This window comes from Eretmochelys imbricata, chromosome 18 (assembly GCF_965152235.1).
Source record: "Eretmochelys imbricata isolate rEreImb1 chromosome 18, rEreImb1.hap1, whole genome shotgun sequence".
Classification (NCBI taxonomy): Eukaryota; Metazoa; Chordata; order Testudines; family Cheloniidae; genus Eretmochelys; species Eretmochelys imbricata.
This window is the reverse complement of record NC_135589.1, coordinates 16329353-16344570: the sequence shown is the minus strand read 5'-3', so window position 1 is coordinate 16344570 and position 15218 is coordinate 16329353. Positions and strand designations below refer to the sequence as shown.

Below are 15218 nucleotides of genomic sequence, written 5' to 3'. Positions count from 1 at the left end.
AGCAAAGAGCAAAAATAGGTGGAAAGACCAAAGTGCATATAAAAGAAACAAGCAAGAGACCAGGGTGGAGATCCAGAAACAAGAGAAAGCAGGGAGGCAGAGACACAATACAAAATAGGAAGAAGGTGAGACAGAGATTACCCAGAGTCCTTTTAGTGGCTGCTATTGAAGATTCTCAGGAGCTAGTGCATTTGTCTTGCAGTCTGTGGATTCTGAGGCACTTCAGGGGTAATCAAATCCCTTATTTGTTCAGGGTACTGCACCTGAAGTTGGTTCTTCTCTATGGTTTCCTCTAGCAGGAGTGTGGTATAGAGGATGCTGCCTCTCAAACACAGGGAGTGGGAAGAGGACAATTGTATTTGGGAAGGGATCAGAAAATTAGCAGTGAAGAAACAGAGTAATAAAATCAGCTGCCATCAGTGCTTATAATTCCTAAATCATGAATTCTCTTTAACCACTGAGAGAGATGTCGTCTAAAATTGGCTAAATGGTTTTGTCTATGTAGGTAGATGATGAGCTGGAAATCAAGGCGTACTATGCTGGCCATGTGCTGGGAGCAGCCATGTTCCAGATTAAAGTTGGTTCTGAGTCTGTGGTATATACTGTGAGTATACAGATAAATATTTATAGACCTATACATCTCCTTTGTATGGTATGTGTCCAATAATCTTTCAGGTAGTAAATGGGTTTTCTTTTCTTCCATTAGGGTGATTATAACATGACGCCAGACAGACACTTAGGGTAAGTAGGAAGCAGAGAGACTGAATTTTAATGTGTGTGATCCATACACGGGAGATCTTAACCTGCAACTCCTGTTAATGTATGGGAGTTTATTAGTGTTGATTCTGTGTTCTTGGATAAAAGACTCGGTCACTTAGTGCCTTCTCTCTTGGGAAGATAAATGCTGTTTTCAATTATGGAACTAAATAGGTTTAAAATAATTCCTCAAGATAGACTCTGAATGCACTTCTGCAGTATTATTCTTTTCTCTGGTGTATGATCATGTTAATCCCCTTTTTAAGACTGCACAATAATTGGGTTTAAATGTTTTCCTGTCATAGCATCTTTTATAGGTGTTAGCTTTCTAACATAGTTCAGATCAAATGCTATAAATTTGTAGTGAGACATGTTTTGTTTTTGACTTGCAGTAATAAATGTTGTATCAATGCTAAAGGAGAAGTATATTTATGTGTATGAAAGATTTTAAATGTTGCTGATCTTTAATAAAATGAAACCTCTTAAATTAGTCATCAGCAAGTAAATGACAACTTGTGTCTCAAAAATCTGTAGTGTTAGTTTCCATATTGTGCACTGGATTCATTTAGCAAAAGACCGTTACAGTGTGGTTCAGTGAAGTTAGGATTCCTGGCTCTGCTACTAACTTCCTGTGTGACCTTGAGCAAGTCACTGCACGGTAATCTGGACAAACTGGAGAAATGGTCTGAAGTAAACAGGATGTTCCTTCCTATATGGAATACTTTGCATTTGTCCTTATTCAATTTCAATCAGTTGCACACATACAAAATGGGAAATGACTGCCTAGGAAGGAGTACTGCGGAAAGGGATCTGGGGGTCATAGTGGACCATAAGATAAATGAGTCAACAGTGTAACGCTGTTGCAAAAAAACCAAACCTCATTCTGGGATGTTTTAGCAGGAGTATTGTAAGCAAGACACGAGAAGTAATTCTTCCGCTCTACTCCGCGCTGATAAGGCCTCAACTGGAGTGTTGTGTCCAGTTCTGGGCACCACATTTCAGGAAACATGGACAAATTGGAGAGAGTCCAGAGAAGAGCAACAAAGATGATTAAAGGTCTAGAAAACATGACCTGTGAGAGAAGATTGGAAAAAATTGGGTTTGTTTAGTCTGAAAAGGAGAAGACTGAGAGGGGACATAACAATTTTCAAGTATGTAAAAGGCTGTTACAAGAAGGAGGGAGAAAAATTGTTTTTCGTAACCTCTGAGGATACAACAAGAAGCAATGGGCTTAAACTCCAGCAACGAAGGTTTAGATTGAACATTAGGAAAAACTTCCTAACTGTCTGGGTAGCTAAGCACTGGAATAAAATTGCTTAGGTTTGGAGGTTTTTAAGAGCGGGTTAGACAAACACCTGTCAGGAATGGTCTAGATAATACTTAGTCCTGCCATGAGTGCAGGGGACTGGACTAAATGACCCCTCAAGACCCCTTCCAGTCCTATGATTCTGAGATTTCTGGGCCTTAGTTTTCCCATCTATAAAAGGTGGATAAGGACCATCATTATCCCTATATTAAGGTGCTATATATTATCTATTAGATTGTCGCTCTCTGTTTTTAGAGCTGCCTGGATTGATAAGTGTCGTCCGGATTTATTAATCAGCGAATCCACCTATGCCACAACTATCAGAGACTCCAAACGCTGCAGAGAGAGGGACTTCCTGAAGAAGGTCCATGAAAGTGTAGAGAGAGGAGGGAAGGTATGGTATGCGGCATAAGCTAATTGGGGTCTTTCCCAGTCTGTAGAAAGCATGCGCATCCGGTGGGTCAGTAGGGCTGTATTATTGCTAATATTTGAGCTGCCTTCTTACACAGCATGACGACAGCTCTGTTGCTCCACCAAGCAAATTTGGTGGTTGGTTTTATTGCTAACCTGTGCTAGAAAGGGCAGGGTATTAAGTGGGTGTTCTTGCTTTTCTAGTGGAAAGGAAATGCCAGGTTACAATCTGAACTCTTGTCGTTCAACGTTACAGAGACAGTCATGCCTGAAACACAGACGTGTGCATTCTGTGTTCTGTATTCCGTGCCCCACTATTAGACGCTGAGCAGATTTTTGCTGTAAAACCCCAAATATATGAGAAGTATTAACCTACCTACATCCCCTTCTGAAACATTTTAAAAATGTTTGAATGCACTGCATGTAGCTTTCCCCCTTTTATTTGTTCAGATCTTTTCTAATCACGTCAATTTGAAATAAACAACTGGTCGTCTTGTCTACGTGACCACCAAAGCACATGGCACATAGCAGTGCTTATAATGTCAATAACATCTTAATGCAATTTTTAACTGTAGTTGGCTTTTGTGATTTTTGTGTGTCTTCCTTAGGCACTTGTTTGTTTCTTGTTCATTCAGAATTTTGGTCATTGCCCCCCTCTTGTTAATTAAAAGCCAACTTTCTGTAGCCAGTGAGAGAAGTTTCCCAATAAAATGTGCCTTAAAAGCAGTCCTACTTAAAGATGGATGTTGTATCTGCATTAAAACAAATAATTTAGAGCCAGATCCCAGTGGTCAAGTCACTGGATTCTCAAGTAATGGAACTATGCTGATTTTCATGAGGATGTGGCCCTTAATTCCTGAGGTTTGGATTAAATTAATCACTGATAAAATGGGAGGTGCAGTCTGTATGGCAGTCACATGTTTACAGTTTTAATGGTGTTGTCTTGGTTAAAAGGTACATTAGTTCATCCCCAGTGACTTTGGTCATATACTTCATTCATTTATTGTTCTGTTCCCAGTGAGGGAGAAATCTGGATCTGCTTATGGAAGGAAAAAGTGAGTCCTCTGAGAACAGAGGTGGCATACAGATAGATCTCCCACCTAGAGACTCCTCTTAGAACTAGCTGATGATTTCTTAAGTATGAAGTTGTCACTGAATCTGGAAAACAAATCAGTAATGTAAGGTGCTGCCAGTTGGCAGCAAGCATCAGTGAACAGTTTGACAGAAGAAAATATTAGAGACATGAAACGACGTGTGTGAAAACTCTCCAAGGAGGCAGCTGTGTGTACGTTCTATGTTGGACTCTCACGCTCCTTGTCCCCTGGAGGGCTAAATAAGTTACTGCTAGGACATAACTGCTCCAGTGCGGCCTAGGCAGTTAAGATGCTTGGCACAATGTAATTTTCCATAGACAATGCCAAAAATGTGGTTTTGTTTTTATTTACAGTATTTTATTGGAAACTTCCTTGCAGTGCTAAACAGAACAATGTGGCTCCCTAAGTCTCCACAAAGCGTGTTCCCTGTTATATTGCAAGAATCCAGGGAGCCTGGGATGTTGCTTTCAGTATAAGTGCAATATCTCCTCTCCATTAAGAACAAATGATGAATAGGGAAATAAAAAGCAGCATCAGGAAGATCGGCCCTCTATGGGGAGAGTCTGGAAAGGAGGGCACATGGAGTTCATCTGCAAAATTGAATGTACACCCGTTGTGAGCAAGTGCAGGTGTTTGTGGGCACTAGTGGGGCATGTAATTTTTGCACAGTGTTTCGCAGTATATAGTCTAACTCTGCACTTCAACTGCAGGTTCTTATCCCGGTTTTTGCTCTGGGACGTGCCCAGGAACTCTGCATCTTACTGGAAACTTTCTGGTAAGAACAGCCTCAGGTTTTCCATTTAAAACCTATATCTATTCCCCTTCCCCCCCATACACTTAGTGCTCATTTTTTCCAGGATTCTGTGGTGTCTGTCTTGTCATGGATAGTCTTACATTCATCTCTCTGTCTCTAGTCTGTATCTGCCCATGCTGGCTAGTGTTGGATTGCTCCCTGTAGTATATTTTTCTAATGCTTTTGTCCCTCCACCACTTGGACACTACTCTAAAATATCTTGCTCTTTTGAGACATTCCTCACCTTGCCCCCAGACACTCAGTCTAAATTTTCCCTTTCCTTATTTCATGCCATCCCTCTGGCCTTGCAAAACTCTCCATGCTCAGGACAAGTAACTTTTTTTGGATGGCCTGAATAAAATATTGAGTTTTTTCTATGAACATCGTCATGGTAAAGATCAAAAAGGAGAGGCTGTGTCTGGGTTGGAACATGTACATGATAATCTAAAGATGCCTTACTCTTAATTATACCCCTTAGCATCATGTTTAACATTCATAATTGATTAGATAAGTCTGGAGCAGTTGACAATGAGAATTGGATTATCTAACATTACTGTGACATAGCAGTGATATTGGCTTATTACTTCCCCAGGTAAGTATATGCATAGAAATCTTAAGTCCCTAGACTGATTCTTGGCACACAAAGGGGAGCGCCTGAGGGATTTTTGCCAGGATCCCACTTAAGCAACGACAGCTGGCTGACTGACTTTTCTCTCTCCCCAAAGGGAAAGAATGAACCTGAAGGCCCCAATTTACTTCTCCATGGGGCTGACTGAGAAGGCCAATCACTACTACAAGCTCTTCATCACATGGACCAATCAGAAGATCCGGAAAACTTTTGTCCAGAGAAACATGTTCGAATTCAAACACATCAAGGCATTTGACAGGGCCTTTGCCGATAACCCTGGGCCAATGGTACGTGGAGGTTAAGAACATGATAGGATTGATGTGCATTGATAGGAGATGCTTTAGTGCTGTTTTTTGCCTGGGTTAAGGACAGTGCACAATTTACATAGCATCTGAGCTCCTCACAATTGTCAATGTATTTTTCACAACACCTCTCTGAGATAGCGAATTACTGTTATCCCCATTTTACAGATGGGAAACTGAGGCCTAAAGAGATGAAGTAATTTGCCCAGTATCACATAAGAAGTGCCTATGGCAGACCTGGGACTCTACACCCAAATCCCTGTTGAATATACATTTTTTTGCACTAATAAATCCAATCATATGCAGCAATAATGAAGCTTTTGTCTTAAACATAATAAAAGGAATAAACATACTACAAGACCTACCTTCTTGTAAGTACAGGTTTCAGAGTAGCAGCTGTGTTAGTCTATATTCACAAAAAGAAAGAGAGGACTTGTGGCACCTTAGAGACTAACAAATTTATTTGAGCATAAGCTTTTGTGAGCTACAGCTGACTTCATCAGATGCATTCAGTGGAAAATACAGTGGGGAGATTTATATACATAGAGAACATAAAACAATGGGTGTTACCATACACACTGCAACCAATGTGATCACTTAAGGTGAGCTATTATGAGCAGGAGAGTGGGGGGGCAGGGGGAACCTTTTGTAGTTATAATCAAGGTGGGCCATTTCCAGCAGTTGACATGAACATCTGAGGAACAGTGGGGCGGGGGGGATAAACATGGGGAAATAGTTTTACTTGTGTAAAGACCCATCCACTCCCAGTCTCTCTTCAAGCCTAAGTTAATTGTATCCAGTTTGCAAATTAATTCCAATTCAGCAGTCTCTTGTTGGAGTCTGTTTTTGAAGGTTTTTTTGTTGAAGTATTGCCACTTTTAGATCTGTAATCGAGTGACCAGAGAGATTGAAGTGCTCTCCAACTGGTTTTTGAATGTTTTAATTCTTGATGTCTGATTTGTGTCCATTTATTCTTTTACGTAGAGACTGTCCAGTTTGACCAATGTACATGGCAGAGGGGCATTGCTGGCACATGATGGCATATATCACACTGGTAGATGTGCAGGTGAACGAGTCTCTGATATTGTGGCTGATGTGATTAGGCCCTGTGATGGTGTCCCCTGAATAGATATGTGGACACAGTTGGCAGCGGGCTTTGTTGCAAGGATAGGTTCCCGAGTTAGTGGTTCTGTTGTGTGGTGTGTGGTTGCTGGTGAGAATTTGCTTCAGGTTGGGGGGCTGTCTGTAAGCAAGGACTGGCCTGTCTCCCAAGATCTGTGAGAGTGATGGGTCGTCCTTCAGGATAGGTTGTAGATCCTTGATGATGCGTTGGAGAGGTTTTAGTTGGGGGCTGAAGGTGATGGCTAGTGGCGTTCTGTTATTTTCTTTGTTGGGTCTGTCCTGTAGTAGGTGACTTCTGGGTACTCTTCTGGCTCTGTCAATCTGTTTCTTCACTTCCGCAGGTGGGTATTGTAGTTGTAAGAATGCTTGATAGAGATCTTGTAGGTGTTTGTCTCTGTCTGAGGGGTTGGAGCAAATGCGGTTGTATCATAGAGCTTGGCTGTAGACAATGGATCGTGTGGTGTGGTCTGGATGAAAGCTGGAGGCATGTAGGTAGGAATAGCGGTCAGTAGGTGTCCGGTATAGGGTGGTGTTTATGTGACCATCGCTTATTAGCACTGTAGTATCCAGGAAGTAGATCTCTTGTGTGGACTGGTCCAGGCTGAGGTTGATGGTGGGATGGAAATTGTTGAAATCATGGTGGAATTCCTCAAGGGCTTCTTTTCCACGGGTCTAGATGATGAAGATGTCATCAATGTAGCACAAGTAGAGTAGGGGCATTAGGGGACGAGAGCTGAGGAAGCGTTGTTCTAAGCCAGCCATAAAAATGTTGCCATACTGTGAGGCCATGCGGGTACCCATAGCAGTGCTGCTGATTTGAAAGTATACATTGTACCCAAATGTGAAATAGTTATGGGTGAGGACAAAGTCACAAAGTTCAGCCACCAGGTTTGCTGCGACATTATCGGGGATACTGTTCCTGACGGCTTGTAGTCCATCTTTGTGTGGAATGTTGATGTAGAGGGCTTCTACATCCATAGTGGCCAAAAATAAAACTATTTCCCCATGTTTATCTCCCCGCCCCACTGTTCCTCAGACATTCTTGTCAACTGCTGGAAATGGCCCACCTTGACTATAACCCCCCCGCCCCTCCCCGCCGCTCTCCCGCTGTTAATAGCTCACCTTAAGTGATCACTCTGGTTACAGTGTGTATGGTAACACCCATTGTTTCATGTTCTCTGTGTATATAAATCTCCCCACTGTATTTTCCACTGAATGCATCCGATGAAGTGAGCTGTAGCTCACGAAAGCTTATGCTCAAATAAATGTGTTAGTCTCTAAGGTGCCACAAGTCCTCCTTTTCCTCTTGTAATTAGAAAATTAATCTACAAATGGCAGATCTGTTAAGTGCATTCCTCTGCACTGATCCAATCTATAGTTCTTATAACCAATCCCTTTAAATTAAACTCATGACAGTGACCCTTTAAAAACAAATAAATGTTGCATTGTTGCTGTTGATTTTGACAGATTCCTGTTCTAGTTACATACCAGTAGATCGCTCAGAAACCATCACGGCACTACAGGCTAATAAAAACTCTTGAAGGGTTTATTAGGAAATGTGAATTCTGAAGTATTTTGTTTTATGGAAAATTATGGAGATCTTATTATATGAAAATAAGGCACAGTTGGAAAAAATTACCTCTGCCTCTCCCTCCCTCCCCCCCCCCCCAACCCCACAGCTGCAATGAGTATAAACAGTACTGTATATTATTTGGTACTATATAGATTCATGGATGGAACTTTCTGGGTTCTGTTCTTATGTGCTCTCTCCATAATCTGGGAAACCTGCTTTTTAGTCATTAGGAAAAATGAATCTCTGTGTGGCAGCACCTAACACTCTTGTTTTGAAACCTAGGTTGTATTTGCAACCCCAGGTATGCTTCATGCCGGACAGTCCCTTCAGATCTTCAGGAAATGGGCAGGGAATGAAAAGAACATGGTAAGAAATTCTGTGACTTGAATGATGCCTCATATTGATGTGTGGGGCTACAGTCCAGTCGTTTTAGAAATAAACTCTGCCTATAATGGCAGAGTCTTTTGCATGTATCTTTCCTTTATCGGCTGTTATCTAAATGAGTCATCAGTTAGTAATAACCACTGACTGACCTTATTTAATTAAAGCATAATTAAAAAATGCTTTTTATGACTGGCATATTGCATTTGGACCAACTCCAGGCCCTGAAATTAGTGGATGTTTAGCCATTGGCTTCGCTGGGGCCAGGATTTGTCTCTGCTGGACAAGGATTCACCCTTTGAGGAACAGATGCAGCTTGATAAAATCAAGGTTTAATTACTGTGCATGAACATGACGCTATCAGTTCTGATGGCATGTCTACACTCCAGACTTAAGTTGACCTATGTTAGATACCACATTGTGCTTCAATTAGGGGAAAAAAATTAGTATTGACTCCTAACATGCTGCCTGTGATCCATGCGTGGGGACACACTGGTCCATTTATTTCAGTGGGACCACCTTATCAAGTATCCATGCGGGTCAGTTTTTACACAGGGAACACTGGCTATGAAAATCATTGATGGTGAATAGCTGTGGAACTCTGAGCGTTTCTCACGGAGCCACGCTCTGAAAGCCAGCCTGCTCTGGTGGTCTTGATAAGGATATAAAATATCCCACTGAGAGAGTTTCTGTGCACAAAAGGCTGACGGTGACCTTTGAAACTCATAAGGTGACATTCCTCAGGTTTGAGACTGGAACCGCTTTTTATATTTTTTTACTAAATATTTTGAAGATCTTTTAAAGAAGCCTTAATTTTGAAGGAATCCGATGAAACTGAATGATAACCAGGCCTTTATAGTCGGGGAGAGAGGGATTTCCTGAGGAACTGACATGGGTACAGTTCTTTTAGCTCGAGCTTTTCTGACTATTAAAATGTTGCATTGTAGGCAGTAGACTCAGAAAGGATGAGTGGTGCAAGAGTTTGTTATGAAAATGTATTTTCAGCTGTGCTTATCTGTTCAAAGCTGTCTGTTTACCCATGACTAGTAATAACCCTTATTTAGTAGCGTGCAAATTTTAACAAAAGCCACCTTTTAAATTTAATCTTAATGCTTGTGCCATACTCGGGGGGTCTTTATCATACAAGATGCTAAGGGGCATAATTGAACAGAATAGATTCAGTAGCATTTAAACAAAGAGCTGTGGTATACAGGTCGAGAACCATGGAAACTTGCCATCAGCATCATACAGGTGGCTGTGTGGCTAGCTCTATCCCAAGAGAACAATTTACTGTTGCTCCGTTCAGTGTGCAAATGCTACGTATTTGTCTGGATTCCTTCCAGGTCATTATGCCAGGTTACTGTGTGCAAGGAACTGTGGGCCATAAGATCCTGAGTGGACAGCGGAAGCTAGAAATGGAAGGAAGACAAATAGTAAGTTTATTTTGGAAGGGCACCACTGACTTTCAGGGGACTTGCACATTGCACTGCCCTCTGTGTCGGTGAAAATCTCTCCCTCTGTTGATGTACCAAGTAACATTTTAGCTGACGTGATTGAATTAGGTCCTTTGGTTGCACTGACAATGATTTGCATTCTGCGGCCATCCTTCCACGTGTGGACCCACAACTACAGTCGGTAGGAGTTTGGCTACGTGGGCAATGGCTGAACAATTGCCCCATAAATCTCTTACTGCCTGAAATCACTGTAGATGTGCCCATAAGCTTTAATGGGTGTTTACTTCTATATGGAAAAGTACATAAATCACCTATACTCAGTGAGGTAACGGTCACATAGATTCCTGCTGGAAGGGACATTGCAGCTGGTAATTAAAATCCTTACATGATGATTTTCTTTGGGCAAAGCTGAGACAGTTAGTGTATCCAGAATGATAAAGTCTGATCCTGCAAGGTACTAACTGCTTTCCTTGTATGGAGCTGACTGCTGTCAACTGCCCCTGACATCAAGGATCTGGCTGTCTCAATTGTCCCACTTTCTGAAGTAGGTGTCTTGCTCACTCCAGTTACACGTGGACGCTGAGAGCTCTGGTTTAGTTACTGCGTGGCTTGTAAGTTGCGAACAAGCAAAGCAAGTATTGATGGGGGATTGCTTCTGTTTGCTTCTCCCCTTGCTCCCTGCAGCTGGAGGTGAAGATGCAGGTAGAATACATGTCCTTTAGTGCCCATGCTGATGCCAAGGGAATAATGCAGCTGATTCGCCAGGCCGAGCCACGCAGTGTTCTTCTGGTTCACGGGGAAGCAAAGAAGATGGAGTTCCTGAAGCAGAAAATTGAACAGGAATTTCGTATGTGACTTGTTTGGGTGTAGAGGGTGCTGGGGAGGATTCGTCGTGGAAGGGGGAAGGATTAATTATTTTTATAGTTCATGTACTTTGGCCAGGATGTGAAATCTAGTTGAATAACGTGTTTTGATTGGCTCGATGACTCTCCAGATGGCATGGCTTGCAGTAAGCCCCTGCTGCAGGTTTAATGATCTTTAGGGACCAATCAGATGCAGTGCAGTCGAAGAAATAGAGAGTTATTGTATGTGTGCATGTATAAACAGGGATTTATTTCTGTAAGCTGTGTCTCTTGGACTCCGAAAACCAACAGAGACTGGTGGGGAAAAGTTCTTTCATGTTTATAATTCTGTACTACGGACTTAAGTTACAGTGAACAAGAGTAGAGGAAAAACTAAAACCTTTTTTGAAAGCAGCTGACTCTAAGGCGAGGTGGAGAATGATCAGCAAAGAGACCATTGTGTTTCACTCTCTGGATACTTATTTATTGGGTGCATTTTCCCAACAGTTGCAGGTGACTTTTGCATTAACTTGTTTTTATCATGGCTGTAAGTTCTGCGGCAGTCTTGCTGTAGCCTGTGATCTTGCCAACTCTCACAAATTCTCCAAGACTCAGGCTGGATGGGAGTTCTCCAAAAGAAACCCATGCTGCTGCATGAGGTGTTGCTGGTGATTCACTAAGTAGCGTTGTTCCCTTTGTGGGAATCTGTGCTGTCTTCCATGGGAAAAGTATGTAAAAAGGCCGTGACTACTTGTGACTAACGATCCCATGGAATTTACCACACGTTTAGGGGTGTTAACTCTGGTGGCTTGGCAAGATTCCCTTTAGAACAAGTATACTGGCTATTTGCATTACCCCTTCAAGTTTCAGTTGAGTATAATGTTCTTAGTCCCTGTCCCAAATTGTTGTAAAGGGTTGTTGTTAAACACCCGCCGTGTTCCACTCTAGCTATGGGTGCAATGATAGTTCCTGTATAAAAAGTCCTTTGGGGTTAGAAGCTCTATATGGACGTTTCTCCAGTATTGTTTACTTTTAATACAGATGTCAACTGCTACATGCCTGCAAACGGAGAAACCACTACATTGTTCACCAGCCCCAATATACCAGTGGACATTTCCCTTGGATTGTTGAAGAGAGAGACTGCCATAGGTAATACACCAGTTAACAATGACTTTTCCCTTTCAGGCACTGCAGTTCTCGTACAGCTTGTTTTTACTGCTGAATGTAAGGTTATGCATGGATGTGTGAGAAGGGGATGTTGTGGACACATTTATGTGATCTTCCACATAATGGAGCTTCATCACTAGTGGGATGAAGAGTTCACCTGCCAATTTATCCCCATTCATAGTGTATTCACTGTTTTTTAAAAGCCCCATGCTGGAAAGTCAGACACACATAGAATGGGGCTGCCCTGCTATTCATCATTAATGCACTCTGCAGAGAGATTACCTGTCAGGTTTGCTTAATGGATACAAATGCATGCTTCAGTGGGCCAGTTCCACCCCTGTTGGAATTACAAGATAATCTGGTTTTAATCCCCACAAACTTCTATCTAAACCGAGGAAGCGACGTGTGCTGCAAGATCGAGAGAAAGTCAATGTTGCTGAGCCTGATTTGCCCCATCCCCAGGGAATTGCTAACTGGGTTAAGACACTGTTTGTAAAAGGTCTCTGCCAAGGTTATAAGATCATAGACTGAACCTACTGCATTTCAGTTGAGGGGCTGGCAGTTCAGGCCCTCTTCTCATCCCTGCAGTCTGTTAGATCCCAAAGTGTTTTACTATGTGTGTATAAAAGGTGTTAGATAAGCACAAGACCATTAATGACTTTGTGCTTCCTTTCGGTTGGTCCCACTCTAGGTCTCGTACCAGATTCCAAGAAGCCAAAGCTCATGCATGGCACATTAATCATGAAGGATAATGTAAGTGAAAAGGAGATTACTCTAGTACTTGTCTTGTGGCCTCTGTTTGCCTCTGCTAACAGTAAAGGTGTTGTGCACAGTCCTAGCTTCTTGGAAGCAGCTCAGCAGTGACCGCTCTGAAGTGTTGTGGGGCTATGAAGGAGATCCAGGTATATGAGAATTCCCAGCTTCTCAACCACCAAGGTTGGTAGAGATCAGACCAACCGAGAGGCATGGCTCTCTGTCTCTGGAAGAGAACACTGGAGACATAGCTAACCAATCCACAGAGCCACTTCCAATACAGTTCTGCTTTTTCTCATGCTGTTGCCTCCTGCTGCCACACTATGGATGCATTTACCTTCTGGTCCAGGTCAAGAGATCTTATGCTTAACCTAGTGGTTGTAGTCTAACTCACTCTTGTCATACAGGTGGGTTGTGCCAACTTTTATTCATAGAGCAGCTGTGCTTGAAGGCAGGTTTGGAAAACAGGGAATGTATGATGGAGAGAGGTGTTTGTATAAATAAATCTGTGTACACACACACACACATCTAGCTAGCGGCTGTTGTTTGTGACATTGTCCACAGTGTGCGAGGCCATTTAAAAAGGCATGGTCCATGCCCCAAGGAAATCTATGTGTTTGTCCTTTGCTCCAGAGTCCTTTTTTTGTTATTGGGTAGCTCTCTATAGAGCTAATGTGAATGGCAGCCTGTGATTAATGGATTTCTCCTTTCCCTTGGCAGAGCTTCCGCTTGGTCTCCCCTGAGCAGGCACTGAAGGAACTGGGGCTAGGGGAGCATCAGCTGCGTTTTACCTGCCGTGTCCACATTCAGGATCCTCGCAAGGAGCACGAGATGGTGCTTCGAGTCTACAATCACCTTAAGGGGTAAGCATGCCACAGGCTGTTTAACAGCTGCTGCTCCAAGGGTGGCCTTGCTGTTCCAAAGCAGCTGTGCGTAGCTGGGGAATGTTAATAGGTGACAAAAAAACTATTGGTAGAGATTCCAGTGACTAAAATGTACAGATAATTCCTCTGCTCTAGACTGCTGGCCCAGCCCCTCAGGAGTGGTTTATGCAGACAAACCAGAAATCAAGCCCTGTGGGACCATGTGACTTTCTAATGATTAATATAGAAAGGCATAAGCAGGCTTTGAATGAGTCCTGTTCTGCCCTCCTCGGCTGGCGGGTATTGGCTCAGACGGTGGCTGGGGCGGTGCAGGCGTTCTCTGTACTGATGCACTGATTGTAGGAGCTAGGTCTGTGTAGTCAGACGCCCACTTCAGTACAGAGCAGGAATGCATAATGTACCTTCCATCTTCCTAGAGTCCTGAAAGATTATTCTGTTCAGCATCTCCCTGATGGATCTATCATGGTGGAGTCCATTCTGATCCAAGCCACAGCACAGTCAGAGGACCAAGGAACCAAAGTTTTGCTGGTGTCATGGACATACCAAGTAAGAATAAATGTCACTTCAGAAGACACACGTTCACAAAGTGACTCTGGTTAGCTATGTTCTAATGTGGGCCTGTGGTGAGGGTTGCAATTGTAAGGATGAGTTTCCAGAGAAGGGGGTTATTGCAGTGAGGGAACAGAAAAGAGCTACTCCATCTTTGAGTGAGTTTGAGTCCAGCATGAGCCACTTGCGCATGGAGTTACACCTTCCATGTGCAGCACAGACATAGCTGCAGCCACCCCTGCTGCAACATCCACACAGCTATTTTTAGTGCACTAGCTCATGCTGAGCTATCATGATCGTCTGTCCAAGCTGGGAATCTCACACCTCAGCTGCAGTGTAGACACGCTGTCTTAGTATGGGGCTGCTCTACAGTGCTTTAGCCTGCTGGTTCAAACTTTCATTGGGCAGCCGCAGGCCCCCAGGGCCTGTTAGTGCATGGCAAGCTGGGGTGTAAATCTCCAGCACTCTAACTCTAGAGTCACCTCCTTTCCTTAAGCTTTCCCCCAGTGTTTTAGCCCTAATAAAACTACCTTTCCGGTAGCACCATCTCCTGAGTCTACTCCCACTGCGGGCACTGGAAACAAAATCATCAACCACCCTAAAATTGATGGCCTTAGCCATCAGCAATATGATGCAATGGGTGGAGGTTGGGGTAGGGGGTTGTATGAAAAATTTGAGTTGTGACTAGCAAAAAGTTCACCCCAGCAGAGGCACTAGTGTTTAATTGCATGGCTAGAGTTCTCTAGTGCCTAGGTTTTGTGGATTTCAAAAGGATTTTCTTTAGAGGGGAAATGTTTTCCTGAGAGCAAAGCAAAAAAAAGACATCTGTTGTCTCAGTGCCCCCTCACACTTTGTTCTTCCAAAATAGCAGACTTGTTTGACAAACAGGAGATTGTTACTGCCAATTCAGAAACAGTACTAAGTTTAGGTGTAGGCCTGTCAAAACAGCAGGCTCTGATTTGCTGCCCTAAAAGAGAGTGGAGTGGGGGTGTTGCCACCTGACCTATTTCTCTGTACAGGATGAAGAACTGGGCAGCTATCTTACATCCCTATTGAAAAAGGGACTGCCACAAACTACAGCTTGAGTGACGCAGCAATGGGGAAAATGGAACTTCAGAAGCCTTCCAGGTTTACCTCCGTTTTTTACATTATCCAGAGCATGTAAATACTTGTTTTTTTAAATAAAACGTCTATTGTAAAATA

The 15218-nt window shown here is 42.9% G+C and overlaps 1 protein-coding gene across 3 annotated transcripts in view; it reads left to right on the top strand.

The window, feature by feature from the left end:
• INTS11 (integrator complex subunit 11) overlaps positions 1-15218 on the top strand; it is a 24313-nt gene extending 9095 nt beyond the window's left edge. For all 3 annotated transcript variants that reach the window (XM_077837334.1, XM_077837331.1, XM_077837333.1), the window contains exons 6-18: positions 506-604; positions 707-741; positions 2318-2456; positions 4278-4342; positions 5086-5275; positions 8268-8351; positions 9710-9799; positions 10505-10667; positions 11704-11811; positions 12521-12582; positions 13303-13445; positions 13883-14012; positions 15035-15218. In XM_077837334.1, coding sequence (XP_077693460.1) covers positions 506-604; positions 707-741; positions 2318-2456; positions 4278-4342; positions 5086-5275; positions 8268-8351; positions 9710-9799; positions 10505-10667; positions 11704-11811; positions 12521-12582; positions 13303-13445; positions 13883-14012; positions 15035-15100 — 1374 coding nt within the window. In that variant the 3' untranslated portion in view covers positions 15101-15218. The remainder of the gene's footprint in view (positions 1-505; positions 605-706; positions 742-2317; positions 2457-4277; positions 4343-5085; positions 5276-8267; positions 8352-9709; positions 9800-10504; positions 10668-11703; positions 11812-12520; positions 12583-13302; positions 13446-13882; positions 14013-15034) is intronic.